We start from the raw sequence: 25191 nt of genomic DNA on the forward strand, positions 1-25191 counted from the left end.
TGCTGCCTTGGCTAGACAGGCAGACAAAATGTTGACCTCATCATTTGCAAGGCAGCTTGTTTAAAAGCACTAGACTTTGAAATCATTCAATGAGGTAATTTCCCCTTGGGACTTTAAAGGACACGGTGGACCACAAGTGCTTTTCACAGAGACGTAACTTAACACTGCTGTGACTTTTCTTTTTTCTTTTGGTGTTCTACATGCTGAAGATTGGATGGCTTCCTCCGTTACCTCAGCATCCCTAAGCATTTGGCATAAGAACCAGACTTGGTTTTCTTTACAGGCAGGTGTCTCTTGCAGATGGCAGCAGTTGGCCAACCTTGATTAGGTTTAGAGCTAAGCAGGATGGGCCTGATAGTACTTGAATGAAAAATCACCTGGTAAACCCAGCTCTTCCATATGATTGCCAAGAATATGCCAGGAATATGCACACATCCACTTGAAGGACCTTAATTTTAAATAGATATTAGGGTTGTCACATTGCAACACAAGTATGAGATGCATTAAATCACCCAACTGCTGTTGGAGATGAGGCAGCCATAGTTCCTCCCTATTCCTCTAGGGCTTAGTGCAGTGGTGGAATTCAATTTTTTTTTTACTATCGGTTCTGTGGACGTGGCTTGGTGGGCGTGGCATGGCTTGGTGAACGTGGCAGGGGAAGGATACTGTAAAATCTCCATTCCCACCCCACTCCAGGGGAAGGTTACTCCAAAATCCCCACTCCCTCCCGATCAGCTGGAAGTCGGGAGGCAGAGAATAGATGGGGGCAGGGCCAGCCAGAGGTGGTACTTGCCAGTTCTCTGAACTACTCAGAATTTCTGCTACCGGTTCTCCAGAACTGGTCAGAACCTGCTGAATACCACCTCTGGTTTAGTGCCCCCTTTTCCTCACAAGACTTCACATTAATTGCCTAACACAGGAAGAATGGACCTTAAGCAGAGGTGGTATTCAGCCGGTTCGGACCAGTTCTGGTGAACCGGTAGTGGAAATTTTGAGTAGTTTGGAGAATTGGCAAATACCACCTCTGCCTGGCCCCACCCCAAATCTATTCGCTGCTTCCCGAGTCCCAGCTGATCGGCTGAGTCTTCTTTTGTTGCCCTGCACAGCTGGAAAGCAGGTTAGTGAGGAGGGAATGGGGATTTTACAGTATCCTTCCCCTGCCACGCCCACCAAGCCACGCCCACCAAGCCATGCCCACAGAACCGGTAGTAAAAAAAAATTGAATCCCACCACTCACCTTAAGACAGGGAAGAATTAGGTAGGAAAATACCCCTTGCCTCATCTCTCATGCCATTAATAGCTACAGTCCAAATTGAAAGATGACAGCCTAAACATAGGGGGGGGAAATTCCCTATGGCAGTAATTTCGTTATTGGAGAAAAGAAATGACAGGCAAAATTTAGAATAGGCTCCAATATTCTTGTACTCTCCAAGGTGGAATTTGCAGAGTTAAGATCTTGTCACATCTGGAGGGCACCAGGTTGCAAGAACCGGTTGCAAGAGTAGGCTTCTGTTGCCAGGCCCAAATCTACCACTGGCAGTAGAATATGGTTGCCTAGCAACTGTCACATTCTCCATCCACCAGCCCTGCCCCTTAGAGTAGCTCCTGCTGAAGCCCAGCTGTTTCAATGGAGGGATGAGGAAACAGCTGGCAAATGTCTTTTGATAAGTCCTCTGTTGATGCAGTTCGCAATACGCATCAGACTCCCTGCATTCTTAATACTGTTGCACATACATTTTTCTTCTGTTATCATCTTAGGCAATACCTTTCACAAGATCTATAGCCAAGAAAAATGGGATCGCCAAATATTCTATCTATTGCCTTAACACCTCGCTCTGTGAAGCTGAAACAGGCTGCTTGGTCTCTCTCTCTCTCTCTCTCTCTCTCTCTCTCTCTCTCTCTCTCTCTCTCTCTCTCTCTGTGTGTGTGTGTGTGTGTGTGTGTATTCCCTTTATAAAGGAACACATTTGCCTCGTGGCCATTTTGGAAAGAGGTCCTCCAGAAGATAATATGAATTATAATTTGACCCTCCCTATCAAAAGCCTGGAAGCCCAAATTCCAAATCCTTTTTCCTCACAAGACTTCATATTAATTGCCCAACAAAGGCAGAATGGACCTTAATTAAGACAGGGAAGAAGCCATGATGAGTGTCTAAGGAGTTACAACAGGGAGACTGGACACAGGATGGAACATGGGCTACATTTCATGGTTGCAAACCTTTGCTTTTCCAGTTGTTTTCCCTCTTCCACATACCCTTTCTTACGAAGCCTACAGGGGTGAATGCTAAATTGGGGCTGCAGGGAGGCCCTTTATTTCTTTTTGTTTCCGTTCCTTTTCCAGCCACCTCCGCATGTGTCTCTTTGCCAGGGAAATGTCAGCAACCAGCAGGGAGAGGAATTGGTGATATACACTACCTCCTCCCCATTTCTCAGAGCTGGGAAAAGAGCCAAGGACTTCACAGTGCAACCCCCCCTCAAAAAAAAGCACAAGTACCACTATTCTAACCAATTTAGCCCCCCCCCCCCTTTTCAGAAAACCCAGGAAGTCTGCCCTCCCAGAGTCTCCATGCTAGGCCCAATATCCACCTTCTCTCCACAGCTAACTGTGAAGCAGAATGGATACACTACAACTGAGTTTACTTCCTCTGATGCCTTTTATCTGCAGACAGGATAATCTAAAAGATTTTTCTTTTTCTGGCCACCTAGATTAGGACTACCTGATCTGGGCTGCAAATATCCAGGCACTCGCTAGGTGGCAGCAAAGGTCTAGGAAAAGTTGTAACTCCACTGTCATCCACTGGTGGTGTGTTTATGCACACTTATGTATTTATACACTTATGGACGTGATGGCTCAGTGGCTAAGACTCTGAGCTTGTCGATCAGAAGGGCCGGCACTTCGGAGGTTCGAATCCCTAGTGCCGCTTAACGGAAGTGAGCTCCCGTTACTTGTCCCAGCTTCTGCCAAACTAGCAGTTCGAAAGCATGTAAAAATGCAAGTAGAAAAATAGGAACCACCTTTGGTGGAAAGCTAACAGCGTTCCGTGTACCCTCGGCATTTAGTCATGCCGGCCATATGACTACCGAGACGTCTTCAGACAGTGCTGGCTCTTTGGCTTTGAAACGGAGATGAGCACCGCCCCCTAGAGTCGGGAACAACTAGCACATATGTGCAAGGGGAACTTTTACCTTTACTTATGCAGCCCAGAATTGGTAGCTCTGATACAGTAGATGGGCTCTTTCTGCATGCCAGACTGGGACTCCCGTTGCTGCTTTCTCGATGGCTATGATTTGCTGATCTGTGAATTGCTAGTTGTTGTTCACCATTTCCATGGCATCCTTGCCTCAATTTTATCTCCGTCACTCAATGGCTTCCCTGCGTCCCTTTTGGTGTGTTTTGATAAATCTCACTGCTTTTTTGCCTGATCTGCATCCTTGCCTCCACCCTTTCTTTGTCAGTCTTTTTGTGTTTTGCTGTGTGTCTTTGTAAAGCCTCTTCACTTTCCCTTACTCCCCACTTTCCCCACCTCTTCCATTCCCATCCTGCATTGTCTTTCTTTTTTATCTGCTTTTCTATCTGGCTCTTGCTTGTTAACTGCATCTGTCACTTTCCTCTTTCTGTGTTCCCGACATTAGCTGCATTTCTGTTCCTTCTTATCTGTTCTCATTAGTCCACCTTCCTCCTCAGCTGTTGTTTCTCCATCCCTCCCCACATATAATTTCTACTAGCTTTCCCCTCGAACCTCACTACGCTTTTCCCATTTTTCTACTGACTGTTCCCTCTCTTTTCTCTGCTCTTTCTCTTCTGCTCAGCCTTTTATCATCACAATTTCTTCATTCTTCAACTGCCCCCTTTTCCAGAGTCCATCTTCCAACACATCAGCAAATATGAGTAATAGGAAAGCATGCTGCTAGTCACAGTGGAGGGCCTGGTATTTTACTTCAACTTTTCTGGTTTCTTCATTTTTTTTAAAAAAAACATTTCTCTTCTTTAATTATCCTTCCAACTTCTCTATCACTTCCCTCCCTGCATAGCTTTTCTTTATCCAAGCTTCTATCATTGGTCCCTTCAACTCTCCAACTTGTACCTGACAGTCCTTTGGATTTTGATCGGTTTCTGCTTTCCATCATCCTAACCTAGCCACCCCCTGCCCCATATTTTTTTCCAACAAACTCCAAATCTACATCCCATCTTGCTCTGTCTTTCATCTCTTTACTTCCTGATTCTTATTCTTGTCCTTCTGTTATTCTTTCTCCACATATCTCCAAAACATTCCAAACATCTCTTCCTTCATCATTTCATCTTGCCTCCTATTGGTCTATTCCCCTCTCACTCTTTCTGATTCAGACTTAATCTGTCTGCTGAATTTTTGTTTCTCATACTACTCTGAATCGTTACCCAAGTGGGTTGCATTCACAGGACCCCCCAACCCCCTTGTCTCTGCTCCCAGTAATAAAGTTTCACCAAACTTTAGCCTGCTGAGCAATTCCAGCTATTAGTTCTTGGAGGCATTTGGCTGGATAAACTTGGCCAATCTGCCTAATCCATTTCTCTGGCTTTTTCCGCTACACCATCACCTTCCTTCCTTCCTTCCTTCCTTCCTTCCTTCCTTCCTTCCTTCCTTCCTTCCTTCCTTCCTTCCTTCCTTCCCTGTTTCTCTCTGTGTTCCTATATGTGTATGTTTACTAATCTCATCTCTGTTTCTCCTGGCTCTGGTCGGTCTCACTTGAATCCTTTATGTTACACCTCTTCCATAGTGTTCCTAGCTCCATTCCCCCTTTGCTTTCTCCATCATCTCTGCCCTTTCTCCGCACTTCTCATCCAAATCGCTCTTCATGCTTCTCCCATCATCCCAGGTGGTCTCCTAACCGTTTGGTGCCCCTCTCCTTTTCTAGCAGCCGTCTGCTCTTTTCTTAGCGCCCCCCCCCTTTTGTTGCTTTTCTCCAACAACCCCTGGGTGTGGGGGGGAGGGGGGGTCTGTGCATTTGGTCCCCCCATCGCCGGCGCATTCCCTTTGCCGCTTCGCTCCCTCGCCCGTCCGCCGCCCCTGCGACGAGGCGGTGCGGTGGGCTTATTGCAATTCCCCCCGCGCCCTTGGACGGCGGCGTTCCGCGCCGGCTCCGCGCTGACATCAGCCCCCGCCCCCTCCTCACCCTCCCCCTCCTCTTGGCTGGCTCGCTCGCCAACCCGCCAGCTCGCTCCCTCGCTTACTGCAGCACCGACGCCGGGCAGCGCCATGGAGGAGCCGGCTCCGGCGCCTTCGCCGCCGCCGCCACCGCGCAGTGCAGCCACCACCGCGCGCCCTCGCCGCCGTCGCCCCTGACCTCCGGCCGGCACCATGGCCTTACCCGGCCCGCGGCCCGGAGGGGGCCCCCAGGCGGCCTTGCTGGTCCTGACGGGCTGGCTCTTGCTCTCTCCTCCGCTGGGCGCAGGCAAGAAGAGGCTGCACATCGGGGCGCTTTTCCCCATGACCGGCGGCTGGCCAGGGGGCCAAGCCTGCCTGCCTTCCGCCCAGATGGCCCTCGACGACGTCAACAACCGGAGGGACATCCTGCCCGACTACGAGCTGCGTCTCGACCACCGCGACAGCGAGGTGAGCAGAGCCCCACCTGCCCCAGCGCCCAGGTGGGGACAGGTGGGCTTCCGCAGGGCGAGGGGAGGGGAGAGGGCCCTTGGTTGCTGTAGGGAAGCCCCATTCCCCCTAGTTGTACTGGAAGGAACGACCGAAGGAGGTGGGAGAAATCAAATTGGGAGAGGAGGACTTGGTTGTGCCTTATAACCAACCAAGGTAGTTCTGTGTGCAGTGGGATGCTTGAACATATTGGACAGTCTTGGCACAAGTCCTCCTGGCCACCAGATCAGGAAGGGACCCATCTGTAAATGGAGACCAAAGGGGCTTTAAAAGGTGTCCGTCTACGCAACTAGGATGCTCTTAGGGGGAGAGGTTCATAGAAGGATGGAAAGACAAAGCAACCTTCAAAGTAGAGATGTGGCATTCCTGGGGCTGGACTTGGTGTGGGGGAGCAGGGTTGTGCATGTGAAGGTTGACAAGAGGGAAAGGAAAATAGCAGGACTAAGTTAGCATTTAAGGCTTTTCGAGCTATGTGAGAGGTAGAGACTGTGAGCATAATCAGAAGTCTTTTCTTTTCTCACCCAACTTTCAACATGAGCCTCGTTTGGTAGGACTCTTTGCAACCTTCTCGTGTCTTTGGAAGAGTTGGTGAAAGCTCGGTCACGCTTAGGCTCCTCCAAAGAGCTTGAAGAAGACGAATGAGTTATGGGGCACTTGGGTTACTGCCCGAGACCATGATTAGAGGATCGGGGTGGGGGGGGGAAGAATGAGCTGGAAGAAGGGGAGGCAGAGAGCTCTCCTAGGGTGCAATGGCCCAATATAGCAAGAAGGTAAACAGATGGGAAAAGGGTGGGACTGGAACAGTGACATTTGGGGCACCTATTGGAAGCAAAGGTTGGAGAGCATCTTTAACGCTGGAGGTGGTGGAAGGGGGTTGGAGACTCCAAACATGAGAATGACTCCGTTAACAATTTGCTAGGGTTCCCATGTAGAGAGATGTGCTGAAGGAAAATGCATGCTTTTAATGTGAGAAGGAAGAAGAGCAGCAGCGTTAGCAATTATAGGAAGTCCTCGACATACGGCCACAATTGGGCCCAACATTTCTGTTGTTAAATGAGACATTTGTTAAGTGAGTTTTGCCCCCATTTTACAAGCTTCCTTGCCACCCTTGTGAAATGAATCACTGCAGTTGATAAAATAGTAGTCCGGTTGTTAAGTGAATCTGGCTTCTCCATTGACTTTGCTTGTCAGAAGGACTCAAAAGGGGGATCACATGACCTTGGGACACAGCAACAGTCATAAGTATGAACCAGTTGCCTGAATTTTGATTGCATGATCACGGGGATGTTGCAAAGGTCATAAGTGTTGAAAAACGGTCATAAGTCACATTTTTTCAGCGCCATTGTAACTTTTAACGGTCACTGAAATGAACTGTTGTAAGTCGAGGATTACCTGTAGTCCTCTAAAAGGAATGGAAGTTGAGAAGTACATTTTAGAGAGCCCTGGACTTTAAGCATGAAGCAGGTTTAAGGGTGGGTTTGTACGGATAAGAGACCACTAGGAAATCCTTGGCTTTAGACTAGACCTGAAAAAAATCCCAGCACGGGCAGTGGAAAACCTTTCCATGCAACTGCCAAGATAAGTGCGTGAATGTAGGCATGTAGTCTCCAGGACTCAAGTTCAGCTTGAATAAAATTATATCAATAAAGGAGAATATTTGTAGCAATGAAGGATCCTTGGTGCTCTCTGTGGTTGGTTGTAGATATGTCATCACCCAAACTAGGTACCACCATCAGGGTTACTCTGGTTAGCTTGACTAGCTCTGATGATGTTACCTGGTTTGGATAATGAAACGTCCACAAGAAACAACCAAGCCCGGAGAACACCAAGGACCCTCAGAAAACTATGTATATCTTTAATGGGGCTTATAGGACTGGAGGCTTTGTTGTCAGCATAGCAGTTTCTTGAAGATAATACAGTACATTATACAACAGTTGGTAGTTTGGCTGTAGTTTGTTTAGGTATAGATCTTAAATGGGAAGTCACTATGCCAATCGTCACGAGAGGTTGATTGAGGTAGCATCACAGATGTGATGAGACTAGCTTCACCAGGACCAGCCCATGTGGATAAACAGAGGTACAATCTGATTCAAGGTTACAGGTAGTCCTTGACATATGACCCCAATTGGGGGCCAGGATTTGTGTTTGTTAAACAAAACAGTGAACTGATTCACACCCAATTTTACAATTGTTTTGTCATGGCTGTTCAGTGAATCTGCCTTTCTCCATTGATTTTGGCTTATGAGAAGCTGGCTGGGAAGGTTGCAAATAGTGATCACATGATCCCAGGGCATTGCAGTCACTAAATACATGCCAGTTGCCAAGTTCCCAAATTTTGATCACTTTGAAACTGTGGGGATTCTGTGACAGTTGTACGTGTGAGGACCAACAGTAAGTTTTTCAGAACCACCGTAACTTTGAATGGTCATTGACTGAAGGGGTGTAAGTTGAGGACTAGCTGTATTCTAGAGCAGTGTTTCTCAGCCTTGACAATTTGATGATGTGTCCTTCTGGCTGAGGAATTCTGGGAGTTGATGTTTACACATCTTAATGTTGTCAAGGCTAAGAGACACTGCTCTAGAGTTACCGGTATAGGTATGGGTGGATTTTGGTGTGAGGAGGAAGTTAGAGAGGAGCAATCAGCTTCTTTTGAGCCAACGATGATGTGAAATTCCCTGTCCTCAGAGCACCAGTCCCTACCCAAACCAGGAATAGTCCAAAGTCAGTTGCAAACAAGATTGAACAGCAAATGTTCCCTAAGCCAGATCTGTCTCTTGAAGTCTAAACATTCCTGTCAATCACCCTCTCTGCTTCCCAGCATTTCATTTTTTTTAAAATTCATGTGTCTCCCTCAAGAAAGACTGTACAGAAAAAGACTGCAGAGAATTGGCATGGTATTTCCAAGGAATTAGCTTTGGTCATGCCCAGTTGTTTTATGTGCTTCCATTGCATACTCATGTGCTGTGTTTTTCATCCATTTAGGTCTGCATGCACCATTTCTGACCGATAAAATCTTGAGCCGTTCCATTTGCACTCATTGCTCTCTAATATGTGTTGGACAACTCCCCTTGTTTGTTAAGTTCTCATTCGATCCTTTGTCCTTTTGTTTTTATTTCTACACGTGTTTTTTTATATTTTCATCATGAGTACTGTAAAGGCCATTATAGGATGGGTCCTTATGCCATATGTTGCCATAATTAGACTGTGTTTTTCTTCCTAAGACTGGGAAGTGAATCAAATTCTTCCTCCTCTTTCTTGTGGCTTTCCTGAGATACTCTCACTGTCAGTGGGTCTAGGTGTACCTATGGATTGGTGGCCCCACCCTGATCCTGTTAATGTGGCCCTGAGGGCGGGATTTCCAAATGTAGCCATCTTGACTTCCTCATTTTGCTGCAGCTCCTTGCCTTAAAGATTCTTGGACTGACTTTGGGAACTTGAGGCAGGCCGCATGTCCATTTCTACCAACCTTTCCCCACACGCGATGCTCGTATTGAAATCCCTGTAGCTCTTTCCTTTGCCCAGCTACCCACAGCTACGTACATCAGCCCTTTTCCTTCTCCATCACCTCAGGCGCAAAGCAATGTGGCCTCAGTTGCCACCACACTGCCCAGTTCCCTTGCACAGGATTTCTGCACAAACTTTTATTTTTTTAAATTATTGTTCTCTGCTTCCCTCCAACCCTACATAGCCAGTCTCTGCTCACATCCATTCCTCTACCAATCAGTCTGTCTGGTCGTCTGTCCCTTCTCCCACACACATCTCCCCTCCCTGCCCTGCCTGTTTCCCTCTCCCTCCTTGTCTTCTGCTCTCCTGTGGTTCCCAGTCAACCGCTCCCACCCCCCATGGCGTTCCCTTTGTTCCCTCCCTATTGAAGCCCGCTCCCTGGTGCTGACAGGTTGCCGTGGCAGCGCCTGCCTGAGGTTTCCATGGAAACCGATCCTCTTTCTTGGGGCGGCGATGCCCTGAATAATTCATCATCCCCTTGCGGTGGAGGCTCACAGCCAGGAACAGGATGGGGCACATGGGGTATGTGGTGGTGGTGGGTGGGGGTTAGGGAAATAAAACAGCAGAAGGGTCTTGGATGGCACCTTTATTCCAAGAGAGACCAAGCAAGGTTGGAGTCAAAGAGGATGTGCACAGTTAGGGAATGGTTGTAGGTAAGCATTAGTTGCTCAAGCCCACTGAGGGTCTGGGGAACGTTTGGATGGCCAGGATGAAAGTAACATTTTTCCATGGCTAGAGAGCATAATGGATAAAATGATAGTGCAGGATGGGCAGGGCCATTGTTTTGTGGTAGGAGTTTTTTTTTTCCCATTTACTTTTTTGGTTAGGTTAAGGCTGCAGTTGGGTGTTTTCCACCGAGACATTTTTAGGAGACTGCCACCATTTTTAGCAGCTGCGGTCTTAGTTGGCTGTGGGGACTCACAGAAAAGAGTCTCTCAGGTTGCCTACTCTGCCTTAGTGGGAGGCGAAGTTCCATCAGTCAACTTGGCTCCAGCTCCCCAACCTCTTAATTGGAAAGTCCTCAGGTGACTGGAAATTGAGAAAACGGCCTGGAAAATGGCAGTGCGAGGCGTTTAGGAACTGTTGCTCACAAAGGGTTGCGGACCTGTTGCTCACAAAGTCGCCAGCATCGTGTTCAATACAAGGGAGATTTTATTCCTATTTATAGTCACCATCGGCCTGAGAGGCTTAGCTATGCTATGCCTTATTAGTGGAAATGTAGGGGGAAAGGGCCTTTGGTCTGCTTCTCCATGGTGAAAACGTACCCTGTCTATAATAAGTTGGCCTTTTCTTTCTGCACGTTGGCATAGAAATGGACGGAAGTTGTTTCGGACCAGTAACGTGTCCATGGAAAAGTCATTTCATTCCTTATGAATCCCAAGGAAGGTGGGGCCAGGCCTTTTCAGCTGTCCTGCTTGCTCCCATTCAAACCCAGTTTAAACTCCAGGGTTGGCATCTTTTTAAACTTGTCAACAGAAATCCAATGAATCATTGATTCCTCACTACTACTATGAAGCCTTCTAACCTAGAGTTGTTTCTAGACGAGACGGATGACCCATACATCTAATAAATGGATAAAATAACTCTGTTTTCCTCATCCTAGGCATCTTCCAAGCATTATAGACTTGAGGTCCCAGAATTCTCAGCAGCGGCTGGAAATCCTGAGAACTGGAGTCCATGTTTTTAGGAGAGACCCAGATTGGTGAAAAGACTGTCCTAACGTCATTGTTCAGAACAGTGGTGGGATTCCAAATCTTTTCCTACCAGTTCTATGAGAGTGCGCTTCGTGCGCCCTCAGTGTCAGTGCTGGTGAGCGGAGCTGTTTTTAAGCTCAGCTGAGGCATGGCAATCCACTCTGAGCTAAAAAAAACAAGGGAATATAGGGCAGGGAACGACAGGGGCGGGAGGGCGGGGCCAACCAGAGATGGTATTTGCCAGTTCTCCAAACTACTCAAAATTTCCGCTACCGGTTCCGCCCGAACCGGCTGAATACCAGCTCTGGTTTAGAAGCTAGGGGAGTAAGGGGTATAGTATGTCTATAGTAAGCTGACTTTTCAGGGAAGCCATTTCCTTCCTTTGTGCAACCCCATTGCAATCCAAGAACTCTGGTCTATTGGCAGTGGCATCATTTCTAGGTCTTGGCAGAGAGAGTTGGCAAGTATATGATATTAATGTTTTTTTATGGAGCAGGGATCACAGGAGGGTAGTGGTCCATCTGTGAGAGGAAGGTTCATTGGCAAACCAAGTGCTGTATGCTTTTCTATGCCTACTTAACAAATTGCCTTCTCGCTTTACTACAAAAGCCTTTTCCCATTCCATTCTCCCCGAATTTAGATGGCCATTTAACTCTTTCTATTATTAATTTTGTCCAAGCATTAATCTTCCCTGTTTCTTCTAGTCGTTCTAGTTTGTAACTGGTTCATGTTCAGGCTCCATTAAAGTATTTTATGTACAGCTTCTTGCCTAGTATTTCCTATGAAAATAAATGATTAGGAACCGTTTCCTGAGTTTGACCAGAATTCTGAGTGAGGTGCATGCAGGACGATGAACAGTTTTGAGATTCTTGGTGATGAGGTGGTGATCTCTATCTGTTCCTCACCACCCGCAGTGTGAGCCTGGTGTGGCAACTAAATTTCTGTATGAGCTCCTCTACAATGACCCCATCAAGATCATCCTTATGCCTGGCTGCAGCAGTGTTTCCACCTTGGTGGCCGAAGCTGCACGCATGTGGAATCTCATTGTGGTAAGCATCTCTCCTGTTGATATTGAGATAGATAGATAGATAGATAGATAGATAGATGGATGGATGGATGGATGGATGGATGGATGGATGGATGGATGGATAGATAGATAGATAGATAGATAGATAGATAGATAGATGATGATAGATAGATAGCATCTCTCCTGTTGATATTGAGATAGATAGATGATAGATAGATAGATGATAGATAGATAGATAGATAGATAGATAGATAGATAGATAGATAGATGATAGATAGATAGATAGATAGATAGATAGATAGATAGATAGATAGATGATAGATAGATAGATAGATAGATAGATAGATAGATGATAGATAGATAGATAGATAGATAGATAGATAGATAGATAGATAGATAGAATGATTGATAGAGTGTGATTTTATGGGAGAAGCCAACTCTAATTTTGACCCTGCAAGTTAAAATTTTCAACCTGAAACACATGAAGAAAAAGGCTTCAAAGTAAAAAGATTCAAAATACTATACCTTTCCCTTAGTATTTTCCCCCACGTATCTATGATACCGTAGACCCTATCTTTCTCCATGTATCGTGAATGAAAGAAGGTAAAATACGTTGGAAGACTCCATGACCTCGACTGAAGCATCTCTAGATGCATAGGAACGGATGTCTTCCATGTGAACCAGACAGATCTGTGTGCACGTACGAAGGGGCAGAAAGAAAATCTTCATCTCAAAGTTAGCGAAGGGATGTCGGGTGTCTCAACCTTCCTGTCTTTTAATCACGTTTCCCTCTTCTTCTTTTCAGTTGTCCTATGGCTCCAGCTCGCCAGCCCTTTCCAACCGCCAGCGTTTCCCCACCTTTTTCCGCACGCACCCATCCGCCACACTGCACAATCCCACCCGTGTGCAGCTCTTCAAGAAATGGAGCTGGACGAAGATTGCCACAATACAGCAGACGACAGAGGTGTTTACATCGGTATGCAACCCAAAGCGTAGACCCTCCCCGGCTTAATCTCTTTATCATTCCGTAATTTGCATCAGGTTCCAGAACACTCACCTTTAAATCTTACCCTGATTGTAATCCCTGGTCCCCATCCTAACCACAACAGGTTTCCAAGTCTAATACATCGTCCTTGCAGTTTGTATATACAAACCGCATTGTTTCTTCCAGAGGTTCAGTACTGGGCTGATTTCCAAAGAAACCAAGGACAATTCATTGATTAATTACTGCAGTTATATTCCATCTTTTCTTATCAGTGCTCAAGATAATATACGTGGGGGTCTTTCATTTTATTGCTATAGCAACAGTGAAATAGGTTAGCTTAAGAGAGAAGCCTGGCCCCATGATTTAGTGAGGACTTGAAAGTATATCTCCTCAGTCCAAGACTAGTAATCACTACACTGCCTGGGTTCATAAATCTCTTCTAAAACTACTTCATTCCAACTACTTTCCAGAATTTCAATTAATCAGTCCATCACCTGCTACTTGATTCTTTTAATCACAGATGCAGGGTTTTAAAACCAGGACAGTCTTTGTGCAGAATATTTGTTCTGGCAATGGACGGGCTTTCTCCTATACCAAACATGCCCTACTATTGTAATCCACAGTAGAGGAAAACTGGTGTATTCCTGATAACCATTAAGGCCTTGAACTACATCTTTACTTTCCCCCCCCCTCTCGATAAATGATGATTCCAATAGAGAAAATTAAAAAATAGTCTAGAGACACAATTGCAGTGAAGACAGAATCTTTGTTGCATCCTTGACATTATGCCAATCCTTGTTGGCCAAGGGATACACAGAACGATATTTCACATTTACTGTATGCAATGATCTTTAAAATATTTTGGCAGCAGCCTTTGCTTCAGAAAAGCCCTGATTCTGTAATAATTGCCAGTCGCCAATAAAATTGGCAAAGCATTCCTATTTCAGGGTGTGCTTTCATTGCCGTCTAATTATGTAGTTGCCTTAAGTTCCTCTTTTGAGCAATAGAAACTCCCCAGCATATAAACTAATTGAATAAATAAATATAACCGACACAATCTTCAGCCTTTTCAGAATCTCCACACATATTATTTCATAAAAGACAAAACAAATAAACAAAGCTCCTTCTCATCGTCCTAGCTCTTGTGGTTCCAAAATAAGATTTTATAATGCAGGCAGTGTTTGGTGAGATCTGAAAAAAAATGGATCTTAAAAGTGGACAAGGAACAAAATGATAAGGAAGGGTATAAAAAGGTACAAAATAGGTGGTGACTGGCTCAACATTAGTAACTGTGAGAGACATTGAGGTGTCCTAATGGAACACCACTTAAGTATGAGCTAGCAATGTGCTGCAGCTGAGGGGTGGGTTGCTCCCGGCATTACTGCCAGTTTGTGCGTGAACTTTTTTTTTTTGCTACATGCCTGTACGCATTTGCACAAAAATAGGTCTGCGCGTGTGCAGAACGTTTAAAAAAGAAACATTAAAAACCATTTTAAATGGGAAAAAAACTAAATGGGTACAATTATAATTGTTCTGCGTAAGTGCAGAACTGAAAATCAAGATGGTGGCACCATAGGAGAACGTTCGGGGGCATGGCAGGCCTGGGTCACTGCCGGTTCCAGTGACCCTGACCCCCAAACCACTACCGCTTTGGCTGAACCAGTCCAAACCAGTAGGAACACACCTCTGCTAAAGCTGCCCAAAAAGCCAGTGCAGTCCAGGGCTGCATCAGCAAAGGGATAACATCGATCATGAGAAGTGACAATACTGCTTTACACTGTGCTAGTGAGGCCACATTGCTGCATCCACTTGTAGTTACCGCAATACAAAAAAGTTGCTGAGACCCTAGAACAGAGGTATCAAATTCACATCGTCACGGCACTGTCACGTGACGTATCAAGACTTCCCCCCCCCTCGCTAAACCGGGTGTGGGCATGGCCAGTGCGTGATGCATCTGGCCCGTGGGCTGGGGGTTTGACAGACCTGCCCTAGAAGGTATGCAGAGAAGAGCAACAAAGACAATTAGGCTAAACTGTATGATGAACAATTGAGGGACCTAGGTATATCTAGCCAAGGGGTGTCAAACTTGCATCCTCACGTGACGTATCGTGACTTTTTTCCCCTTTGCTAAACCAGGCGTGGGTGTGACCAGTGTGCGATGCATCCGGCCTGCGGCCTGCGAGTTTGACACCCCTGGTCTAGCCCATCAAAGAGAAGGATTATGCGGGACATGATAGCTGTTTTCCAGTACTTGAGGGCCCGTTATAAAGAAGCAGGGATTGATTTATTCTCCAAATCCTTTTTTATTCACCTCCGTGTTTGTAGCTATGTTCTTTTTCATATTTTGCAATATCTCATCTGATCTTTCATCTTATTGCTGTTTGACACTTGAATACATACTAAAACATTAAAAAATTGGTATAAATGCAGCCTAACTCATATTATCTATGGTAATTGCTTCCCCTTATATATTATTTTCATTAGATTTGAGTTTCCTAATGCATATATTACCGGTAATATAGTTTATCTACCAGAAGTAACATTGAGAATCTTAAACTTCAGCAGGATATTGAATAGCCACGTGTATCTCTCTCCCAGCACCAAGACCCTCTCCCTGAATTGAATGCACAGAATTAAGAGTAAGGTCTTTCTCCTTGATTGTCTCTGAAGGAAAACCCATATGAAATGTAATGCTTCCTCTCTACTGGATGGCATCTCCGTAATTATTACTGTACATAATCCTAATCTGCTTTTCGATTATTAGCAATATTAGCAACCATCCCTTTATCCTACACACAAATGGACAATTTAAACTTCTGGGTATATCTCAGGCTTGAATATCCTTAGAAACTCAAATAAAGGTTTCCTTCAAAATGTCATGACTAAGATATATAATTATAATAATAATAATAATAATAATAAATATTTATTTCTTAGCCGCACCCTCTCCCGAAGGACTCGGGGCGGCGTACAATGAAACATATGAAATAAATATGGACAAAACAAACATATAACAGAGACATATACCGAGACATACACAAGGAGGAGGTCGGCTGATAAATAAAACAATTAAAATACAATATTTAAAAACCCCTAGATAATTAAATATAATTAAAATACCCAGTAAAAGCCCGTCAGGAGCGATATGGTTAGATCAAAGTTGAGCCAGGCCAGCTGCTTGGAATAGGTGGGTCTTATACTGAAAATGTACTGAAAATGTGCATAATAGCAATTATTAAAAATGGGTTTGTTCCAATGTGTGATCTAGGGACCAGAAGAAACACTGACTGGTTGAGGATTCCGTACACACAGACACCCAGAGTCCCCTCTGTCTCAGAAAATCCAAACTCTGGATATTTGGGGACTCTCCAGAATCATGGGGGTGGCCTGTTGGAAGAGGAAGTGGCAAAAATTATCCCCTCCTTAGTCTGTTGGCTTTCTGGGAAAATTTTTTATTGAGGATGCTCTTAGCCATGTAGGAGGTGAAATCAGTTCCATATTTATTCAGTAGGCTATAGGGTATAATGTAATATAAAGAGCCAATTTGGTGTAGTGATCAGCATCAGACTAAAAACCAGGTGACTGTAAGTTCTAGTCCTGCCTGAGACCAGGTGACCTGGAGTCGGTACTGCCTCTCAGCCATAGGAAGAAGGAAGGAAGGGCAGACCACTTCTGGGGAGGGGGGGGGGTGACCTTTGCCAAGAAAATTGCAAGTTCTAGTCCCCGCAGTTGCCAGGAATCAAAAGCTGGCATGAAGGTGCCCATATATGGTAAAATAACAAGAATGGTGCTGTAATTCTCCTTCCACGTTTGAGTTTTTCAGCCTGAAGTTAGACAGATGAGAGGGAGTGGGAGAGGTTGGGATGCGAAAAAGGAGGAAATGACAAGAGAAGAAGTAATGAGTCTCTTAATATGCTTCTAGACTGCTCTCTCTAGCAGAAAATATATTTTCAGGACCTTTCTTTTTTCTCCTTACTGAATTTTAATAAATGTCAACTGAGATCTCAGCTGAGGGCTATTTGTCTCAACGATGTCCTAACAACAATTACAGCTTCCTCTTTCAGAGAAAGGGGGGGGGGGGGAGACGACAAAATCCCACAAATAGCTCCAAGAAAGAAGAGGAGCATTTTCACCAGCTGTTTTCCAATGTCTATCACATTTATGCAAATGTGAAACCTCAGAATTATTTTTACATGAGCTATGACGGGCAAGCGGGCTGAAGCCCTGCGTCTCTCACGGTGGTATATCGCCACTAGCGCCCACCGGGGCTAAGCGATCTTCCTCCTGCCCAAACTTGTTCATCATTTTTGATTAATCTTCAGTCCATCATCAGAGAAATTAAGAAACTATGGGTGATCAAAGCAGCTCTAATTAATGCAGACTAGGACTGATACAAGCTACGTCTCATAATACTTGCGCATTGTTCGGTATTATCGTTATCACAGTTATTACTATACTAGAGACACAGCAGAACAGTGAGATCTGCACTATTAGAATCACAGTATATGTTATATTTTTCCCTTCTTCAAAACAACTTTTTTTAAAAAGAAAAGCAGCTCCTGGACCCTGGACACAAATGTGCTCCTAATCCCAACTGTGGCTCTTAGGCGATTTCAGCAATTGTGAAAGTAACAATGCTAAGTGCGCTTGAGTTCATGCCAGCTATACAAGTATCCAGCTAGTTTTAGATAGTTGCACGTAAACTTTTCTCCTTATATCCCTAATTCTACTTTGCTTCCTGCTTGTGGTTTGTTTCCTCCCTGGTTCCTCCTTTTAAGAAGTAGCACCCAGTCGTGCAAATATTCTCTTTACTCAGGAAAAAGTATTCCTTTGCTTACAGGGGGACTGTTTATCATTGGGTCCAGGAGCTTCAATGGGGGAAAGAGGCAATAGAAAAAGAAATGCTTCTTTTCACATAGAATTTGATCCATTGTGTCTATTTTTCCTAAATAGAAAGAGAGATGCATGTACATTAGAAAACACTGAATGTGTTAAAAGAGGCCAAAGTATGTGAAATAATAATACGCTAAACAACTTATTTTGTATTTGTCCCCATGAATTAAAAGAAGCTCTATAATGGGAGCCAGGGGTGGTATTCAGCTGGTTTGGACTGGTTCGGCCGAACCAGATGCTAATTTTAGATCTAGTTCACCGAACTGGTAGTTGGAAGGACTGGCTGGCCCTGTCCACCCTGCCCCTCCCCTCCCAGGAGTCTCCACGTTCATCATGCTAGATAAATGCAGGACCCGCAGGCTCGGGGGGGGGGGCAGGAACGGACCTCCCAGAAGTCCGGAAATGGCTGTTTCCGGGCTCCGGAGGGCCTCCAGTGCCCAGGAGAGGCCATTTTTACCCTCCCAGAGCCTTGAGGAAAGCCTCCAGAGCCTGGGCAGGGCAAAAACACCCCCTCCCCAGCTGTGGTGCAAGAGGTCGAGTAGGCCATGCCCCCCATTGCCACACACACACACACACACCCCAGCAACCGAGGAGAGAACTAATTGCTAAAAATTTTCAATCCCACCCGTGGTGGGAGCTCTATAGTGCAAAACAAGAATGTGCCTCTGAGATTTGACTAGGTATTTTTGTACAGCTGCAGGGCTTGTACCTTTTGAGAACGTAGAAGCTGAAATTCCAAAGTTCTGTTTTCTGCAGAATCCCAAAGGCTGGAGATTTTATAAGCATAAAACTGACATTGCTATTTTCATGGTTTTTAACCTGTTGCAGGTGATGACTTTATGCGTTGCGCTAAGCTGCTATTTGTATGGCCATGTTTTATTGAATAAGTTGATAACTGGGCTGGGTTTTCAATCATGGCTTGGAAAACAGAATCACTGGATTTACACAGCAGGCTGAACTGTACTGTGCTTTGTTTGGGGTTGGCTTATTATTAGTTTAGCAGTATGAGGTGCAAACTCAGAATATATATTCCCCTATCTTAACGTAGCTTCTGAAGTACATATTTATCCAGGTCCTTATATCTTTGTGGTCATGATACCTCCTTCTGCATTCCCACAGACTTTGGATGATCTGGAGGAGCGAGTCAAAGAGGCTGGGATTGAAATCACTTTCCGCCAGAGCTTCTTCTCTGATCCTACGGTGCCTGTCAAGAATCTCAAGGTATCAGAATATGTCTGACTGTCAAGGGAGGGCAGGTTGGGACCCACAATACCTCCACGCCGAGATGGCATAGTACTGCAGGCTACTTCAGCTGACTGCTAGCTGCAATTTGACAGATCTATTCTCACCAGGCTCAAGGTTGACTCAGCCTTCCATCCTTCTGAGGTGGTTAAAATGAGGACCCAGATTGTTGGGGGCAATTATGCTGACTCTGTAAACTGCTTAGAGAGGGCTGGAAAGCATGGTGAAGCAGTATATAAGTCTTAAGTGCTATTGCTATTGCTATGCAGCCTTCCCCAACCCTTCACCTTTCATACACAGAAGGAGTAAGCTTGCAGAAGTATGTTAAGGAAGGTTGTCCTCCTTCATCCCCAATCGCCAGCTCCATAATTGCACGGGGGAAATTTGACAACAAAATATTAGACCTTTGGCAGAATTGTCATGAAATGTTTCTCTTGCAAATTGAAAAGCAGCATTGGACGCACGAAACCTTTACAAAAGACTTTCCTGCAAACATGTTAGCTTGGAACATCTCAACATGGAGGCTAAAAGATGGATAATTCTAAAGAGATTAATGATTTAGGCGAATAAATTGATATATTATGTAACCTTGTTTTTTTTAGAAGTGAACCCATTTATCCCTGAACTGTACATGATTGATCATGTGCCATTGAATTAATGTTGACTGGTATTGTACATGTTTCTGTGTGTGCATGTCTGTACCTGTCTGTGTATGTGTCTGCATATATGTATCTATCATATGTTACTAGATTTGTGGACTCCTTGCCTGTGTCAATGCTTTGTAGTTGGCTTTGGAAATGTATACCTAGGCTATCTAAGACTGATTAGATTAGCAAAAACCAGAGATGAGGGGAAAAGGCACTGAGATTATGGGTTAACAGGTGATGGGCGACCTTCTGACCTGTCCCCTACATTTGCTGGGATCAAATATTTTTTGATGCAATTCAAAGCTGCAAGTATGTTTGCTGCGATTACGTGAAAATAATTTCATACAAACCGAATCACCTTTTCAAGGGCTCCTTATCTTTAGATTTTTTGGAATGTAGCTTTTGAACGGAATGCAGTGCAACTGATACAGCCTCTTTGAGAGGCTTTCGACAAAAAGGCTGTGTTGGAATGTTAAATGAGTCATGGAATCATAGGTTTGAAAGGGGGTCTAAGAGGTCATCAAAACCAACCCTCTGCACACTGCAAGATTCCCTAAGTCATCCCTTGATAGATGAGTATCCAATCATTGTTTAAAAACCTCAATCAGGGGAAAAAAACATTTCCTACATTAGCCTAGTCCACTGATTAACCACTGTTAGTTGATACAGGTAGTCCTCAAATAATGATGAGAATTGCAACCAGAATTTCTGTTGTTAAGCAAGATGGTTGTTAAAGTGAATTGTGGCCAAATTTATGACCTCTTTGCCCTGGTTGTTAAGTGAATCACTGCAATTGTTAAGTGAATCAGGTTTCCCCCATTGACTTCGCCTGCCAGAAGGTGGCTGGGAAGGTCAGCAATTCCATGACCCAAGGATGCTGCAACCATTGTAACTTGGGTGCCAGTTGCCAAGCACCCAAATGTTGATTATATGATTCTGAAGAGGCTACGATTATTACATCACTTTTTTTTCAGTAGTGTTGTAGCTTTGAACGGTCTCTAAACAAATGATTGCAAGTTAAGGACTACCCGTAAGTTCTTCCTAGTGAAATGTGAAAGCCATTTTGATTTATTGCACCAGATTAGAAATCAGGAGATGGTGAGTCCTAGCACTGCCTTAGGCACAAAGCAAATTAGGGAAGCTTAGGCCTGTCTGTCTGCTCAGCCCTAGGAAGAAGGAAGAAGCAAGGGCTAATCACTTTGGGAATATTATCAAGAAAACTGAAGGGGCTTGCCTAGGCAGTCACACCAGGGTTAAGGCTGACTCAAAGGCACTAAAAGGTAGATAGATGATAGATTTTATATATGTATATATATTAGGTAGGTAGGTAGGTAGGTAGGTAGGTATGTAGGTAGGTAGGTATGGTAGGTAGGTGATAGATAGATGATAGATAGATAGATAGATAGATAGATAGATAGATAGATGATAGATAGATAGATAGATAGATAGATGATAGATAGATAGATAGATAGATAGATAGATAGATAGATAGATAGATAGATAGATAGATAGATAGATAGATAGTTATGCTAGGTAGGTATGGTAGGTAGGTAGATGATAGATAGATAGATAGATAGATAGATAGATAGATAGATAGATAGATGATAGATAGATAGATAGATAGATAGATAGATAGATAGATAGATGATAGATAGATAGATAGATAGATAGATAGATAGATAGATGATAGATAGATAGATAGATAGATAGAAGATAGATAGATAGATAGATAGATAGAAAGATAGATGATAGATAGATAGATAGATGATAGATAGATAGATAGATAGATAGATAGATAGATAGATAGATAGATAGATAGATTAGATAGATAGATAGATAGATAGATGATAGATAGATGATAGATACATAGATAGATAGATGATAGATAGATAGATAGATAGATAGATAGATAGATAGATAGATAGATAGATAGATAGATAGATGATAGATAGATATGCTAGGTAGGTATGGTAGGTAGGTAGATGATGATAGATAGATAGATAGATAGATAGATAGATAGATAGATAGATAGATAGATAGATAGATAGATGATAGATAGATAGATGATAGATAGATAGATAGAGACAGACAGACAGACAGACAGACATGCTAGGTAGGTAAATACGGTAGTTAGGCAGGTGGGTAGGTAGATGGATGGATAGATAGATAGAGACAGAGAGATAAACAGGCAGACAGAGACAGATAGATGATAGATAATCTGTATTTACCGCCTTGAATTTTCATCCCACTACAGGTAGTACTCCACTTACAACCATTTGTTTAGTGACCGTTTGAAGTTACCACCGCACTGAAAAGAGGGACTTATGACTATTTCCCACACTTAACAAACGTTGCAGCGTCTCCCTGGTCACGTGATCAGAATTCAGCCATTTGGGCGACCGCCATGTATTTATGACGATTGCAGCGTCCCCTGGCTCATGTGATCACCTTTTGTGACCTTCTGACCAGCAAAGTCAATGGGGAGGCCAGACTCACTTAACAGCAGTGTTACTAGCTTGACAACTATAGTGATTCACTTAACATCTGTGGCAAGAAAGGTCGTAAAAGGGGGCGAAACCCGCTTAACAACCGTCACGCTTAGCATGAGAGAAATTTTGGGCTCAATTCTGGTCATAGGTTGAGGAGTACCTGTACTACTACTCTTACCCTATGGAGCAAGTAAAAATAAGTCCAAAACCACCACAGCCCTTCAGCTGTCATGCTCCCTCTCAAATGTTCTCTTCTGCAAGGTCTTTTACCTAGGTCTTCTACCTAGGTCTTTTAACTATTCTTCCTACAATGTGGTTCCCAGTTCTTGGCAGCCCTTCTCTGGACTGGTTCCAGTTTACCAATGTCCTTTTGAAACTGGGATCTATGGCCTGACCAAGGCAGAACAGAACAGGATAATTACCTCCTGCGATCTGGATGCTCTTCAAGAGGCCGTGGTCCTTTTTTCTTTCTTTCTTCCATCTGCCTTAATTGTCCTGGGGAACTCCTATAGGGTTGTCTCCTAAATGAGAAATCCCTTTATGATCTTTTCCCTCCGTTAACCTTTCCAGGAAAAAAAAAACCCAAATGAGACCCCCCCTGGCCTGCATCCAGCAGTGCAGCTTCAACCCTCCCTGGATCATAATTGCTCTGGGCTCCCAGACAGGACAAATTCATCACAGCCGGTTTAGCCGCCTGCTAAGAGAGAGAGAGAGAGAAAAGCTACCACTGCGATTCTGTTGTCCTCGTGGCAGCTGCCAATCTCCAAACTAAGAGATGGGCAGACTCTCATCCTTCTGATGGTTGCTACTCAGGAAGGAGGTGAAGCCTCTGGAACAGTGGTTCTCAACCTGTGGGTCGGGACCCCTTTGGGGGTCGAATGACCCTTTCACAGGGGTCGCCTAAGACCATCGGAAAACACATATTTTCAATGGTCTTAGGAACCGAGACACCAATTTTATGGTTGGGGGTCACCACAACACGAGGAACTGTACTAAAGGGTCACGGCATTGGGAAGCCACTGCTCTGGAATGAATGCACCAAATCAGTGGTGGGTTCCTACCGGTTCGGATTAGTTCGGCTGAACCGGTAGTGGTTTGGTGGCCTGGGTCACTGGAGGCGGCAGCGACCCAGGCCTGCCACACTCCCGAACCGGTTCTCCGCCATCTTGTTTTTTGCATCTGCACATGCGCAGAGCAATTTTTATTGCATCAAGCGCACACGCGCATGCAAAACACCCATGAGCAAACCGGTGCGAGTGACTGTCGGAACCCACCCCTGCACCAAATGCCATCTCAGTGGCAGTACTTACGCTTTTCGTGGATTCTTTAAAAAGCGGAGCAAAGTTACGGTGAACATCGGCTGGTAGCAGTCAGATGCTTGTGACCCACCTCCTTTCCTAATGGGAAAAGCGTTTGCCTTTGTTCCTACGGAAGGAGCTCAGTTTTGTTCGGACAGGCCCAGGGCCTCCCTTTCACTATACTTTGCAGCATTTCTCAAGCTTGGCAACTTTAAAATGTGTGGTTGGGGAATTCAGGGAGTTGAAGTCCTCCCACATCATAAAGTTGCCAAGTTTGAGAAACACTGCATTATAGCAAGGGTCACCAACCTTTCGGACCTCAGGGACCACTAAATTCATAATTTTAAATCCTGCAGACCACTAATATGATCTGCCTAATGACTGGCTGGGTGGGTGTGGCTAGGAGGTCATGTGATTGGGTGGGTGTGGCTAACTCAATGTCACTCATGTTGAGGGGTGCCTCGCTGGCTCTACCCGCCCCTCCCCTCCCAGCCACTCCTCGCCTCCCCACCCGGGCTCCTTAGGGCCCCAACAGGAAGCAGTTGTGGGAGCCAAGCAGCCACCACGAGAACGAGTTGGCAAAACAGCTCAGTTCAAATTGGATCTGACTGAGAAGGAGGCTCAGCAGAAGCACCTCATTGGGAACTATGAGCATAGGCTTTCCAAGCAGAGGGAAGACCTGCGGGAGTGCAAGGCCAGGTACGGGCGCCTGGAGGCTCAGCGGGCTAAGATGGTCAGCCAGTTCCAGGCCATCATACAGTTCCACTGGAACAAGGCCCTCCGACTCTTCACCACTAGCGATACTTCCCTCTAGCTTTCGCCCAAACCAGGAGGCTGAAGCAGAGCCCAAGTCAGAATTTCTGCCCCCCTCCGACTCACACAAAAAGACCCAGAAGGGGAAGACTCTCTGCAGCAATACAAGTGTTAATTGCACCCATCCATTCCAGGGGGCGTAGTTTGAGAATCTCTGATTTAGTGCAATGTAAAAAATGCAAATAATCTTTCTGTGGACCACCAACATTTTCTCACGGACCACCAGAGGTCCACGAACCACCAGTTGGTGACCATTGCATTATGGTCACTGCCGCAACTCCCCCTTCCCACTTAACTGCAAGCTGTAATGGTGCCAGAACACTTGGGCTCTACGCTTCTCTTCCCCAATTCCTAGAAGAGACCAGGTGCAACAGGTACTTCCCACGTCTAAAAACCGAATGGCCCAGTTCAGCGGTGTGCATTAATAATTGATGGCACAGAACGACAGATTTGTCAGACCTGGCTCTGCCAGAATGAAAACAAGAAGCTAGGTGCGGGCTTCACCAAGCGCCTTGCCGGCTTCAAAAATGCAGAATTCCCAGCTAAGCTGTTCTGACACAGAGTACAGTACCTGATTAACCGTAAGTTCAGGACAGACAAAAAAAAAAGAATGTCTTCACGCAATGAATAATTAAGTCAGAAATATGTGCCTCGAATGTACAGTGGACTGCTTTTTAAGAGGTCTGAAGAAATTAAGGACAGTGGCTGATTGAGATCCAGGAGGAAAGGAAAGGAAAGGAAAGGAAAGGAAAGGAAAGGAAAGAAGGAAGACAGGACAGGGACCTGTTATACAACTTCCTCTTCCATATTGGCCTTTTCAGATATTATACTCTGTTGGTCCTAGCAGCTGAGGATTATGGTAATTAGGACACAGAAGGACAGTGACACCAAGTTGGGGAAGGCTGGCCTGTGGCTTGATTTCACAGGGTTTGAATTAACTTTTTACGAATTGTTCTGTTACCTGTTGGGA

At 44.9% G+C, this 25191-nt stretch overlaps 1 protein-coding gene across 1 annotated transcript in view; it reads left to right on the top strand.

Annotated features, from left to right (window-relative positions):
• GABBR1 (gamma-aminobutyric acid type B receptor subunit 1) overlaps nt 1-25191 on the top strand; it is a 200153-nt gene that overhangs the window by 149008 nt on the left and 25954 nt on the right. The window contains exons 7-10 of the mRNA XM_081947416.1: nt 5430-5590; nt 11742-11876; nt 12660-12830; nt 18852-18953. Coding sequence (XP_081803542.1) covers nt 5430-5590; nt 11742-11876; nt 12660-12830; nt 18852-18953 — 569 coding nt within the window. The remainder of the gene's footprint in view (nt 1-5429; nt 5591-11741; nt 11877-12659; nt 12831-18851; nt 18954-25191) is intronic.

The sequence above is a fragment of the Natrix helvetica genome, assembly GCF_964273705.1.
Source record: "Natrix helvetica genome assembly, chromosome: 1".
Lineage (NCBI taxonomy): Eukaryota > Metazoa > Chordata > Lepidosauria > Squamata > Natricidae > Natrix > Natrix helvetica.